Source organism: Myotis lucifugus, unplaced genomic scaffold (assembly GCF_000147115.1).
Source record: "Myotis lucifugus unplaced genomic scaffold, Myoluc2.0 scaffold_986, whole genome shotgun sequence".
NCBI classification, from domain to species: Eukaryota; Metazoa; Chordata; class Mammalia; order Chiroptera; family Vespertilionidae; genus Myotis; species Myotis lucifugus.
The window spans coordinates 82602-96332 of NW_005872034.1; the positions used below are offsets into that span (position 1 = coordinate 82602).

The 13731-nt window shown below is 57.5% G+C and overlaps 3 protein-coding genes across 5 annotated transcripts in view; 2 read left to right on the forward strand and 1 right to left on the reverse strand.

Moving 5' to 3' along the window:
- PSMB9 (proteasome subunit beta 9) overlaps positions 1-1443 on the reverse strand; it is a 4639-nt gene extending 3196 nt beyond the window's left edge. The window contains exon 1 of the mRNA XM_006107033.3: positions 1291-1443. Coding sequence (XP_006107095.1) covers positions 1291-1350 — 60 coding nt within the window. The 5' untranslated portion in view covers positions 1351-1443. The remainder of the gene's footprint in view (positions 1-1290) is intronic.
- A 423-nt stretch (positions 1444-1866) lies between these two features.
- On the forward strand, positions 1867-9196 carry TAP1 (transporter 1, ATP binding cassette subfamily B member). Its single transcript, XM_006107032.3, is given in 12 exon segments — positions 1867-2547; positions 2988-3102; positions 3219-3349; positions 4268-4473; positions 4899-5096; positions 5898-6026; positions 6175-6324; positions 6326-6364; positions 6905-7078; positions 7325-7487; positions 7766-7902; positions 8596-9196. Coding segments are annotated over 12 exon segments (2277 nt in total). The 5' UTR covers positions 1867-1925; the 3' UTR covers positions 8809-9196.
- Positions 9197-9715: 519 nt separating this feature from the next.
- Positions 9716-13259, forward strand: PSMB8 (proteasome subunit beta 8). 3 transcript variants are annotated; one of them, XM_014449005.2, is made up of 6 exons: positions 9716-9813; positions 11216-11363; positions 11518-11629; positions 12010-12139; positions 12513-12717; positions 12954-13259. In XM_014449005.2, exons 2-6 carry the CDS (start codon positions 11273-11275, stop codon positions 13040-13042), a joined length of 627 nt encoding a protein of 208 aa, XP_014304491.1. In that variant the 5' UTR covers positions 9716-9813; positions 11216-11272; the 3' UTR covers positions 13043-13259. The 3 variants fall into 3 exon arrangements, with proteins under 3 accessions (XP_014304491.1, XP_006107096.1, XP_014304490.1); XM_006107034.3 differs by lacking the exon at positions 9716-9813 and adding an exon at positions 9900-10493; XM_014449004.1 differs by lacking the exon at positions 9716-9813 and adding an exon at positions 10613-10834.
- The last annotated feature ends 472 nt before the right edge of the window (positions 13260-13731 follow it).

Genomic DNA, 13731 nt, shown 5'->3' on the forward strand with positions numbered 1-13731 from the left:
TAAAAGGGTATTTTTTTCCAGGTGAAACTATGGGCGTGGGTGGTGGGGGGCGGGGCATGTCAGCAGGGGTCATGTTTACAGGAAGTGGAAAGCCGCCACGAATACGTAGGTGGGTGAGAAAAGACTTCATTCAGGGATTTCTGAGCAAGAGGAACAGATAGCGGCATCTCAGGAGTCAGGCGGGGGGAGAGGATTTGATTGGAGCGCGAGCTGACTTCCAGCTCAAGAAAAGAAACTAAGGAAGCGTGAAGGAGAGTAAAGCTACCCGTTTTCTACTGCTGTTGAGTTTGAAAAGGCCTTAAAGATCCCTGGTTCAAGTGAGAAACTGAGTCATGGAGCAGGCGAGTGACTTGCCCAAGGTCACACAATGAGTGGCAGACCCAGGACTAAATCCCAGGCCTAACGGCCACCCCCTGTTTGGCTTCTGCTTCCTGCTTTCTGCGGCTGGTCCGGCAGCGAGGGGGGGGGGGGGGTCTAACCTAGAAGTGGTTTCCCTGCTCTTTCTCACCGCGCTGGCCCCAGAGACCTGCTCTGGCCGATTCCCCCATGAAGAGGGCCAGGGCCCAGGGGCCGCCACACCTTCAGGGTTACTCCTCCTCCGAAGCAGCGTGCCCGGGGGTGGTGGAGCAATCTGGGATCAGAAGCCAGCCAGTCTTGGGCTGCCACCCCCCCACCCTCACCCCCGGGCAAAGTCCCCCAGCACGTGCGTGGGAGTGGGCGCCAGAGTGGGCGCCGAGGGGAGCTGCGCAGCCCCGGGCCAAGCGGGAGCCCTCCCGGGGAAGGCTGGGGAAGGGCCCCCCGGGCCCCGGGGACCTCGCTATCAGCGCTGGGGCCGTGATTAGCCAGGTGCCAGTCCATCAAAGTCTGAGTGATGCGCTGGCCCTTCTCAATCAGTGCTTATTCCCCGCTCCCAAACGCTGCCATGTTTCACCCAGGGCGCATTCCCTTAACCCTCTGCACCTTCTCCAACCCCTTCCCTTGATTTAACCAGCCCCCTCTCTAGTCCAGAGTGAAAGCGAAAGCGCTTTAGAGCAGCTTCCCCTTGACGCTTCCAGCTAAGAGCCAAAGCACCCCCTTCTCCACCAGCCTCGCGGGCGCAGTCCCTTCAAGGGCCCCTATGATCCCCCTCGGAATAGAAACGCTGCGTGTTCACTGCGGGGACTGGGGCACTGGGGACTACGCGCTGCCTTCTCACCCAGGTTGGTCTTTGCTTCACTCCTTGGTGCTTCCAGCTCCCCAGGCGCCCCTCCCGCACCCCCTTCTGCTAAGCCCCAAGCCCAGACTCATTACCCCAGTGAGGACTTCTCCGGCCCGGGGTAGGTGCCCGGCAGGTGGTCTGGCCCGCAGCATCGCTGCTCCGCGCTGCTCGCCGCCTGGGGCACGGAATTCCGACTCAGGACCGCGCGCAGCGCGCAGCCGGCAGCCCCGCCCCTTCGCCACCCCCGCCAGGGGGCGCCCGTGTCCACTCAGCGAGGCTGCGCACCCTGGCGCTAACCTGCGTGGGGCAGATCTGCCCGGAGACAGGTGACCAAAGAGCCCGCCCTGAGCCAGGGGCGGGGAAGTCTCCACAAATGGGTCCCGCAGGAGGGGGCAAGGGAAGGCGAAGGGGCCGGTGTGCGTGATGGAGAAGGTGGAGCACGACGGCTGCTCCCCACAACCTCAGATCTGATTCCCATGTCCTCTCCCAAACAGTGTGGGCGCGCTCGTGGGAAGTGGGCGGATCCAGGGAGCCGCCGCGCTTTCGTTTTCTCTTTCCCCTAAATGGCTCGCTTCTAGTCAAGAGCGGTCAGGCTCGGCGGGTTCCGGGACTTTCCAGGAGCCTCGCCCCGCCCCGCCCGCCCAGTCCGCCCTTCCACCCTCCGCAGCCCTGGGTCCCCGCGCTCGGGCGCAGACCGGGACCGCACCGGAGCCTCTGCCCAGCCGGGATGGCGGAGAGTCCCAGGCCCGGGCGCTGCACCCGCGCGCCGACGGCCGGCTCAGGGGGCCCCGCTCCCTGCGGGAGCCTCCGCCTGGCCTGGCTGGGGACCGCGCTGCTGCTGCTCGCCGACTGGGCGCTGCTGCGGCCGGCGCTGCCCGCGGTGTCGTCCCTGCTGGTGCCCGCGGCGCTGCCGCTGCTCCGGGTCTGGGTGGGGGGCCTGATCCGCTGGGCTGGGCTGTGGCTCGGGGCCCGGGGGATCCTTTGGGCAACAGTTGGCACCAAGCGTGACAGCGGCGCCCTGGGAGGCCTGGCTGCTTTGGAGCCGCTGGCGGCGGCGCTGGGCTTGGCTCTGCCGGGACTTGCCTTGTTCCGAGAGCTGGTCTCGTGGGGAGCCCCGCGCGACGCGGACAGCTCGAGGCTGCTGTACTGGGGGAGTCGCCTCGACGCCTTCGCCCTCAACTACGTAGCGGCTCTGCTCGCAGCCGCCCTGTGGCTGAAGCTCTGGAGCCTTGTGGTGAGCGGAGGTCCCGGGGGTTCTGCAGACGCGGTCCGTCGGCTCCTGGGCTGCCTGGGCGCAGAGGTCCGCCGCCTCCCGTTCGTTCTGGGCCTGTTGATCCTCTCCTGTCTCGGTAAGGGGTTCGGGGGAAAGGGACTGACACTAGGGGACTGGGCGGGAATCCAGAGGCATGGTGGTCGGTTAGTGAGTTCCGGGGAATGGGGACCAGGGGAAGGCGACCCAGCTCGGGTCTTGAAGAGACCACCCCGGACTGGGTGGGAGTCCAGAGTCAGGACAGGAGTGCCTCCCCCAGGCATTTCTCCCCCGCCTCCCCCCTCCCCCCCCTCCCCCCCCCCCCCCCCCCCCGGCGGGGCCGGGAAAATTTTATTCAATACATTTGGGGGGCCCCCCAAATAAACTTTCAGAAAGGGGGGGGGGGCGGAGGGGGGGGCTCCGGGGAGAGGTCTCGCGCCCCTTGTTTGGTGGGTTTGCCGGGCGGGAGGACCGCCCCCCCTTTAAAAAAGAAAAATATGTGAGGGCGAGCTCCGCCCTTCGCCTCTCGCTTTTCCCCAGGTGAGATGGCCATTCCATTCTTCACCGGCCGCCTCACCGACTGGATCCTACAAGACGGATCGGCCACTGCCTTCACTCGGAACATCGTGCTCATGTCCATCCTCACCATAGCCAGGTCTGGGGGCGGAGGGGGGCACCCTGAAAAGGAGGGATTGGCAGTTGGGGCTGCCTCTGAAGTGCACTTCTTCAGGGACCTCCTCCCTGCCCCCTGAGCACACCTCCTCTCTCTAGTGCAGTGCTGGAGTTCATGGGCGACGGCATCTACAACAGCACCATGGGCCGCGTGCACAGCCGCCTGCAGGGCCAGGTGCTCCGGGCTGTCCTGCGCCAGGAAACAGAGTTTTTCCAACAGAACCAAACAGGTTTCTCATGAAACTCCTTCATTATACATCCACCTGCTAGAGTATCCCCCACGCCCCCTTTACTTATAACCTTGGTCCTCTCTCACACAGACATGGGCATTTCGTATTCTTGGTGTGCCCCCAGAGCTAAATATTGCACTCGTTACCTTCAGAAAAACCTAGTTTTCCACCCCAGGTTTTAACATAAATTTATCCCTACCTGTGTATTTAGAGAGAATTGCAAACCTGGAAATTGTGAGATCACAGAGTCCAAGTGTCTCATTCTATAGAGAAGGAAAGTGAGGCCTAGGCCCTACATGCTGACACACGCGTGGTCACATATAGATAGTGATGAACGTGGGGACAGACCCATCTCCTGATTTCCAATCCAGTGCTTGGTAGAAACCTAACGGGGTGCAGGAACCAGAATCCTTAGCATGAAGGAGAAATGAAGTCTCTTTCCTGCTAGTAACAACAGGAGGCTCAATACGGAGCAAGGAAGAGTGAACCAGGGGCCCATGTGATCTTACTCAGTTCACATGGTAGAAGCCATCGACATCATAGTCTCCTGGACCGCTTTCAGCAGGACCCTGCCTTTTTCTCCAGCTCTGTTACCCACCCAGCATAGGCTGTTCCTGCCCATGTGTAGGGCATGGGGTATACAAGGACTTTAAGGAACAGAAATCTGCCAGAGAAGTGCCAGTTTACATGGGCGTCAATTTCTTTGTAATTAAAATGAAGGCTTTTGGCCAGACTTTGCTGCTCTAACACCTTCTCCCTGCATTGAGATCCCAGAACTTCCCTATATCCCTCCCCTCACTTCCCCAGCATCCTTAGAACACCACGTTGACACCCCTCCCTCTGGCACCCAGGCCACTGCTAGTCCCTCCCATCCCTCTGAGACCCTCACTCCATTTTCTCTTCCCCAACCTCCGGCAGGTGCCATCACATCCCGGGTAACAGAGGACACGGCCACCCTGAGTGAGTCTGTGAGTGAGCAGCTGAGCCTGTTGCTGTGGTACCTGGTGCGGGGGCTGTGTCTCTTGGGGCTCATGCTCTGGGGGTCACCGTCCCTCACCCTGGTCACCCTGGTCGCCCTGCCTCTGCTTTTCCTTCTGCCTAAGAAGCTGGGAAAATGGCGCCAGGTATGTCCAGGGAGTTGCCTCAACCTACATAGCTGCTCATCTCCTACCTTGGTGGACTGTTTCTCTCGGCTTTCTTCCTGATACCTCCATGGTTCTCCATCTTCATGGACTCCCTGTCCCTGTAGTCCGTGTTCCCAGACTCAGTGGGAGTGCTGATCTTCACATTCCCTGTATCTTCTCTTCTAACTCCTGCCCACAATCTGTCTTTAAGGTTATGATCACCAATCTCAAGACTATGATCCCCTACCACCCTCCCAAGTCATTTTCTTCTCTGGATCTCTTTCAGAGGGTAGAGCTGTGTCCCTTTCTCGTCTCCCCTGTCCCTCTGCCTCTTCTCACCTTTAATCTCCAACCAGGTTACTTAGGTACAAGTATCCCCATGGTTTGCCAACCCTGTGTGACACTTCTTGTCTATGTCTCCACAGGTGCTGGCAGCAAAGGTGCAGGAATCTCTGGCAAAGTCCAGCCAGGTGGCCATTGAGGTTTTGTCAGCCATGCCTACAGTCCGGAGCTTTGCCAATGAGGAGGGTGAAGCCCAGAAGTTCAGGCAGAAACAGCAGGAAATGAATGTACTCAACCAGAAGGAGGCCGTGGCCTATGCAGTCGACCTCTGGATTTCCAGTGTGAGCACCTGGAGATGAATGCCCATTCCCTTGTCCCTGAGATGCCTTGGCTCCATCCCCTTCCCCTTGACCCTGCTCTACACTCCTCCTCCCCTGGACAATGCTTGGTTCAGTGTTCTCATCCTCTCAATCTGAGGCTCAGTCACCCTACTCAGAGCTCCCTCTTTTTAGGCTAGATGGCTTCCTTTCACTGCGGTACACAAAACCTACCTAATCCTCCTTTTAGGAAGATGCCATGTCTTCCAGTCCCAGGACCTTCCTTCACTTCTCAGGGCATGTGTAGTGAGCCTGCCTCATGCTGGGACTGTGTGGGTGTGCTAGTGAGAGCCATGAGAGTGCAGAAACCAAGTATAGGGGGCAGGACATCTATGATGTACTTGAAAGAGAACTTGACCAGCAATCACAAGTTCCTGGCTTGGTGATGCCATTTACTAGCTCTGTGACCATGGCCTAGTAACACACCTTCTCTGACATGGTTTCCTCATTTTGAAAAATGGGAGTGATATAACCTTGTTTGTAGGGCTGTTGATATGAATGTTAGATTACTTTACATTCATGAAAGCCTTTTGTGAAGAGCAAAATGCTCCCCAGTAAGGTGATAATGGTGATGTGATGTGATGACCTCCGCATGTGTCATTGAGTAAGACTCCATGGGTCTCGTGGTTCATTCTTTCTACTTATTGAGCCTCCTGCTGTTACAGGGGGAAAGGGACTTTATATCTCCTCAGTGCTAAGGATTCTGGTGCTCTGCACCCTGTTAGATTTCTACCACGATTCCTTTTCTCTGTGGTCTCTCCACAGATCTCGGGGATGCTGCTGAAGGTGGGAATCCTGTACGCCGGCGGGAAGCTGGTGACAAGTGGGGCTGTGAGCAGTGGGAACCTTGTCATGTTTGTTCTCTACCAGATCCAGTTCACCACAGCTGTTCAGGTGAGTTCCTGCCAGTTTCACTCCCCCTTCCCCCATCCTGTCACCATCCCTGTCATTTTCCTTCCATTCTTTACCTTTCTCACATCACATGACCTGGAAAGCAGATTAGGCGCCCCTCCCCTACTCACTATCTATACCTCCCTTCCAGGTACTGCTCTCCACCTACCCCAGGGTGCAGAAGGCTGTGGGCTCCTCAGAGAAAATATTTGAGTACCTGGATCGGATCCCTTGCTGCCCAGCCAGTGGTGTGTTGACTCCCTTCGGACTGGAGGGCCTTGTTCAGTTCCAAGATGTCTCCTTTCGCCTACCCCAACCCGTCCAGATGCCCAGTGCTGCAGGTGCATCTCCCAGCCCACCACGTGCTCCCCACTCTTCCACCCTAACTTTCTCCCTCATTCAGCCTGCTTAACCCCAGTCACAGGCAGATCCTTCCTGACCCTGCAAAGGCAAGATGCGCATCATCTGCCCCGAACTGAAGAACCAGTTTGGGTTTCCAAGGAGAGTGGGCCAGGGGGCTCTCACGTCCGAAGGAACTGCTAAAGGGAGATCTGTGCCCCCAGCCTCCCATCTTTCCTCTTTTCCCCTTTGTGATTTTGAATGTGATTTTCTTTTTTGTTTTCTCCTGGCGTGTGATATCAAGTGTGTGGCATAGTGGTGCTGAGTCTTTGTCCTGTCTTTGCCTCATCTTCCAGCTCTCCTCCTCTGGGAGTTATATCCCTAGGGACAGAAGTCTGTGCAGTGGGAGGGTAGGGTGACTATATTTCCCCGTTTTCCTAATTTCTTCCCTGAAATAAGACTTGACAGTAACAAGACAGCGACAGTCTCAAGGTTAGGGCCCCGGCGGCCTCTTATTGTGTGATTGATTCTCTGGCCTCCAGGGGCTGACGTTCACCCTGCGTCCGGGTGAGGTGACGGCACTGGTGGGGCCCAACGGCTCTGGGAAGAGCACCGTGGCGGCCTTGCTGCAGAACCTGTACCAGCCCACGGCGGGGACGCTGCTGCTGGACGGGGAGCCCCTCCCCCAGTATGAACACTGCTACCTGCACAGACAGGTGAGCAAGAAGGTGGTCTGGGGAGGTGGGGAGCACCAGGTAAGAATATTCTCACTGAGTGTCACTGAGCTTTCAGAAAGAAGGGTCAGGGGATGATGGGAGACCCTGTGTGGAGATGGGGGCGTGGTCAGGAGAGAGGGCATGTAATTTTGCAGTATGATATCAGTGCAGAATTTGAGTCTTTAATATCTATAGGACGATTCCACTATTCCTTGTTCCATGACTCTTCCCGGTATTTTGTCCCAGGTGGCCGCAGTGGGACAAGAGCCACAGTTATTTGGAAGAAGTTTCCGAGAAAATATTGCCTATGGCCTGACCCAGAAGCCAACCCTAGAGGAGGTCACAGCTGTGGCAGTGGCGTCCGGAGCCCACAGCTTCATCTCTGAACTCCCTCAGGGTTACGACACAGGTGTTGTATCCACGAGTGTCACCCCAGAAACCCCAATAGTCTTGCCTTTATTCATGAGTTCTTCCTGCCCCATCGATAGCAGTTTGAGGTTTCAAGATCTGGTTCCTATGGCTCCTTCATCCTCACATCCTCAGAGCTCCTTCACCTTCCCAGAACCGTCCCTGTCCAGCTGTGCCCATTATTCCTTGCTCCATGACTCTGTCATGTGTGTGTGCATGTGTGTGCACATGGGTCCACATGTGGTTATCCAGCTGTCACCTTGGCTCTTGTCTCTGCAGAGGTAGGCGAGGCTGGGGGCCAGCTATCAGGGGGTCAGCGGCAGGCAGTGGCCTTGGCTCGAGCACTGATCCGGAAACCACGTGTACTCATCCTGGACGATGCTACCAGCGCCCTGGATGCAAACAGCCAATTACGGGTGAGACTGCCATCTTAATGCCTGTATCCCACTGATCCTTCATTCTCCTATGTTACTTATACTAACATCATAATTATCCAAGCCAGTCCTTGCAATTCTCAGCTCCTACTAGCTTCTCCCTAAGATGCCCAGAACCAGTTACAAGAGTATCTACATTTTCTGAAGCCAGACATAAGGAAAAGACTACCCTAATATCAATATCAATGTTAATTGAGCTTATACTATTGCCGGACCTGCTGCTAGACCCTTTGCATGCACTGTCTTACTCCTTTATTCACGGTGAATGCTAGTGAGCTGGCCGTTGTTAGCCTCTCTGAGGTGATAAAATGGAGGCTCAGAGGTCGAATAGCCTGCTCAGTGTCATTCATCTGTTGAGCAGCAGAGACTGGACCCAAATTCAAGTCAATCTGACTTGAATTCTCCTGTATTTACCACGAAGTTGTACTTCTTTAAAACAGAATATAAAAATTCCCAGTCCAGAGGGAGACTATTGAATACCTTTAGCTCTTTTCTTACTGGCTTCACCATAGGACTCTGGCTTTTATTCCACTGTGGCTCCTGCACAGAAACGGTCCCGAACAGATCAAAGGTTTTAGAGAGAAGCACGCAGGTGGCCGCGGTGCTGGCGAGGTCTGTGGGCTCTGGGAACACCAGGCCCCCCTGATCCCTGACAGAGTCCCTGTGGTTCCCCAGGTGGAGCAGCTCCTGTATGAGAGCCCCGAGCGATGCTCTCGCTCTGTGCTTCTCATCACCCAGCGTCTCAGCTCCGTGGAGCAGGCCGACCACATCCTCTTTCTGGAAGGAGGCACCATCTGGGAGGCGGGAACCCACCAGCAGCTCATGGAGAAGAGGGGACGCTACTGGGCCATGGTGCAGGCTCCCGGCGGGTCGGGTGATCCGGAATGAAAGACTTCTCATGGCCTCCCCCTTTCCTGCTGGCCGTGGGGGAGAATTTGGGAGCAGAGATCTTACAGAGCTGCAGAGTAGACAGGAGTGACTCCCTAAAATATAACCCCTAGTGATACTTGAAATTCTGCCATGCGTGATAGCCTCTCTCCAAGCTCCTCTTGAGAACTGCAGATTTCCTGGAAGAAAACCTGGTTTATAACTGTGCTGTAACTGGGTTTACAGCCGGGGTCGGTGTGGCTCACACTGAAAATGAGGAGAAATATTTAGAATCTACATAAAAGAAAGATCAGCTACTTTCCAACACGAGCAAAGGCATATATACGTGACCCATAAATACCCTGTGGATTGCTTGATATTTATAATAAAATTGGTGTTTTGTACTGCGTTTTCTCGAATCAAATGGCTCTCCGACTGTTGCAGCGCGCTTTTCAGGAGCCGGGTGACTTCTCTCCTACAGCATCCCCGTGTTTCACAGCCACAGCGAGCATTCTCTCTCCTAAGTGTTCTCCCTCTGGTTGCCCCGCGACCTCCCCACCCGCTCCATACCCGCCCCCAAGGATGGACCAGAGTGGGAAGCGCACTCCGAGGCACTAGCCGCCGCTCTGGGAGCCAGGGCCTCTCTGAGGTGGAAGACGGAGGGCGAGCGGCTGCAGGAAGCGCCAAGGCTTCACACTTCACCACCTCGCCGCCCAGCCCCGGTCCTGTAGGGCTCCACCGGCGCCCAAATGGCACTTGCCTGGGAAATCTCAGCGTAGTGGCCGGGGTTGGCTGGTGAATCTCTGCCAATCAGAGAGGGAGATGCACGTGACGTCAACAGTGGCTGGGCAGATTAGGCCAACACAGGTTGCAAAGAGAGGCGGGGTTTAGGGGAGTTTAACTCAGCATTGCCCCGTCAAGCAGCAATCACGCGAGGAGGTGCGGGCTGAAGGGCAGCGCTGTGGGTGCCTGCAGGCTGGGGGACCGTTGAACCGGGAGAGGCCCCAAGAAGGACCACGTGGGCAGGTTCAGAGGCTGCGCCCTCTCCTGGGTGCCCCTCCCCCACGCGCTGCGAGTATATTCTGTTGCCCCCAGACCCGTCCTCAAGACTCAGAGCCCCCCGATACTCCTGTACCTCCCCACTTTTATAAAACGATGCGCATGTGAACATCCCTCCCCGCCGACGTGACCCCGCTCCGGCCTCTTGCGGACTCCGGGTTTCTCCTGGAGGCTGCGCCTTACAGGAGGCGACTCCCACCCGCTCCGGAAATGTCCCGGGAGGGTGCCCGCGGTGTCTCCCCCTCATCCCATCGCCAAGGGGCTTTTGAAGTCGCTCCATCTCGTCCTTCCTTTCTTCCGGCCGCCTACCCCCCTGCTCCCACCGTCTCTGCAGGGGAGCGGAGGAGCCTGGCCCCCCCGCACACACCTGGCCCCCGCACCCTCCTTCGCGGAAAGGGCAGGGGGATGTGGAAGACAAGCTGGTTCCCTCCCCTTCGGGCTTCGGGCTTTCGCTTTCACTTCCTCGTGCGCGAGCGGCAGATCTCCGGGTGCTGGCCGTCATGGCGCTGCTGGAGGTGTGCGGAGCCCCCCGAGCGCGGCCCGACGACTGGGCTTTCCCCCTCTCGGGAGGCCGGTCCGGCTCGGACCCGGGACACTACAGTTTCTCCACGCGATCTCCGGAGCTCGCCCTCCCGCGGGGAATGCAGGTTCGGGCGGGGGGAGAGCCCGGGAGGCGGAGCAGGGCGCGGAGGAAGCGGGGGTCCTCCCGGAGCCGGCGCAAGGCGGGGAAACGCGGAGGGGGCCACCCTGGAGCCGCGGGGAGCCGGGTTTGGCCTGAGCCATGGGAGAGGCCACGTGGCACCGCGGCGACTGCCTGAGGGTTAGGAGTGCGGATGGGAGGGGGAGCTGGAGGTGGGGAGGGGCCCCTCGGAAGGCCAGGGCCGCTCCTGCCGGCTCCCATCACACAGCGCACGAAGCCTGTCTCACGCCGCCCGACGGCACCGGCCTGCGGGGGTCTCTGCGCACCGGGCGGTTAGCCGCCCACTGGGTGTGTCTTGGACCAAAGTCACGTAGACTAGATTTGGGGCCTCCCTGTAAAATGGGACACCAGCAATAAACGTGTTTTGTGAGGGTTAAGTGACCCAATAATGAAAAATCATTAAGGTCATCATTAAGAGCTTTAGCTGTGGCCACGTTTATTTTCTTGCTTTTCTGTTGTGCAGAAAGATGGAAAAGGCTGGTGCGGGCGCCTCCTCCCCCCCTTCCCCCGCCATTTCCTTGTAGAGAGGGCTGTTGGCTGTTGACGATTCAGTTTACTGTGGTTGGGGAATCTCTGTAGCTCCTCGCTAGGATGCCCTCCAGCCCTCCCCGGAGGGAGCCTCCTGCAGGAGTTTTCACTGCCCCTTTCCTGCCCTTTCTCCACGGCCAGCCCACCGAGTTCCTCCAGGCCCTGCGCGGGGACGGAGAGAGCAGCGTTCAGATCGAGATGGCCCACGGCACCACCACCCTGGCCTTCAAGTTCCAGCACGGAGTGATCGTGGCCGTGGATTCTCGGGCCTCGGCTGGGAGTTACATCGGTGAGTGGCCCGTCCCGGAGGCCAGCTCCCGGGGCCTGCGCCCTCTTCCCAGCAGGGCCCGGCCTCTGCACCCAGTGGAGGCTGGTATTGACTTAGGACACACAGGGAGAGCTGTGGGCTCATCCCTCTTCTCTCAAACCCCGTCTTCTTCCAGCCACCTTACGGGTGAACAAGGTGATTGAGATCAACCCGTACCTGCTTGGCACCATGTCCGGCTGTGCGGCGGACTGTCAGTACTGGGAGCGGCTGCTGGCCAAGGAGTGCAGGTAGGCGGCCTCTCGTCGGCCTCCATTCTGGACCCTGGGCCTGCAGATCACTGCTCCTCACCCTTCCCCCTGCTGGCATGACATCCTAGTGCCGATGCATTTCACAAATCTCACTTTGTGTTCCTGTCAATCACCCAGATAATTTGTCAATTTTTTTAGCACTGACACCATCAATCCTGGTGGGATAGTATCATCACTAGTATTTGTAAAATGTGGCTTAGATACTTTAAATTTCACATCTCTCCCTGATCCGTAGGTCCCACAAAACCTTTCCCTTCAAATGCGTACCTCTTCAATCACTGCCTGCCCAGCAGGTGGGCTGCTGGAGAGCTGGCCTCCTGCCCTCTAAGCTCTCTCCCCCCACGCCCTGTCCTCACCAGACTGTACTACCTGCGGAATGGGGAGCGCATCTCAGTGTCAGCAGCCTCCAAACTGCTCTCCAACATGATGTGCCAGTACCGGGGCATGGGCCTCTCCATGGGCAGCATGATCTGCGGCTGGGACAAGAAGGTGGGTGCGCTCATCCTCCCTGTCCCCCCACTGGTGACGAGAGATCGGTCCTCTGTTGTACCTCCCACTGCCTCCCCTACAAGATACGTGGCACCTAGAGTCCTCGGTTACAGGCCTGTCGCTGCGTATCCACGACCATCTCTGGGTCCAGGTGGGACCATTGTTTCATAAGCTTTTTGATAGAAGAGCTGATGTCAAGTTTGTCCCCGCCCCCCCAAAGTTCTATGATTGTTACTTAAATATTGTCCTGGCTCAAACACACCTGTGGTAAATTCTTATTCTTTTGTTCACTTTTTATGGGTCACATTTGAAACTGCGTGTGACCAACAACTCCCTCTCCGTTTCCAACCCGGACCTTTCTCGCATCCATTAGGGTCCTGGGCTCTACTATGTGGATGAGAATGGGACTCGGCTCTCAGGAAGCATGTTCTCCACTGGCAGTGGGAACTCCTATGCCTACGGGGTCATGGACAGTGGCTACCGGCCTGATCTCAGCCTGGAAGAGGCCTATGACCTGGGCCGCAGGGCTATTGTTCACGCCACCCACCGAGACAGCTATTCTGGAGGCGTTGTCAACAGTAAGCGACCAGTGCTCCCAGCCCTGGGCCGGGAAGGGGGATGGACATTGGGTGAGGGGTGAGGGAGAGGTGGATTTCAGAGCCAGGGCACTGAACCAGGGGTTTTCAGAAGAGGGGCACTGGAGTCCAGCGGCAAGGGCGGTGGCGTGTGCTGTTGTCACGGCCTTCAACATAACATCCTTAACGGGACTTGCCGGAGCGGAGGGGGATCCATGTTCTTTCTCGTTCGCCCACAGTGTACCACATGAAGGAGGACGGCTGGGTGAAAGTGGAAAGTACAGACGTCAGCGACCTGATGCACCAGTACCGGGAGGCCAAGCAGTGACCCAGGCGGCTGGCAGGCCTCCTCTGGGAAAGCCTGGGGCCTGAGGCAGCTTACCCTTCAGGAGAAGGAAGGCCTAACCCGAGCCCAGGGAGGGGGAGCCGGCGCGGGGTGGGGCAGACTGTCCTTTGTGTGTTCTCTGTTTCAAGGACCACCCCCCCTCCCCCCCCAGCCATCTGGGTGCCTCACTAAGTACAATAAAGGAAACGGTTGTAAGGCCTCTGTGTTGTGGCTGAGTGGGCTTGGGGCCGTGAGGGTGGGGGCGAGGACAGGAGAGAAAAAAAAGCTTTTCCTTAGAAGACAGACTCAAACCCCCACTAAGGAAATGGGGCCTCACCAAATATTTCCCCTGGGTTTGCTGCCACATGCACCCCTCCAGGACCCAGGACCTGATCATCGTTATCTGTGGACACGCATTTGTAGTTTAATTCAGGGTAGGGCTCTAGAACAACCGTTTCTGAACTGACAGCGTTGGATGACAAAGCTCCCACCTCGAAGGTGTGTGGTGATTGGGAACGCGGCACCACCGACCCGAAGCAGCACTTGGGAGATGTTGGGCTTGACTGTAGAGATGGAGGTTAGGGGCTCAGTGTCATGACGTGTCACGCTCCATCGCAGGATGACAGGACCAGGATTGAAGGGGAGGAGATAAGGACGACGCCCTCAAGTGGGGGCTATGAGGAAAAGTCAGG

Bases quoted from the DNA above. Each gene is read 5' to 3' on its own strand.
- PSMB8 (XM_014449004.1), top strand. From the start codon at position 10,628: ATGGGAGAGGCCACGTGGCACCGCGGCGACTGCCTGAGGGTTAGGAGT. The intron at 11,364-11,517 runs GTGAGTGGCCCG...GTCTTCTTCCAG, and splicing joins CTCGGCTGGGAGTTACATCG to CCACCTTACGGGTGAACAAG. The intron at 11,630-12,009 runs GTAGGCGGCCTC...TGTCCTCACCAG, and splicing joins CTGCTGGCCAAGGAGTGCAG to ACTGTACTACCTGCGGAATG.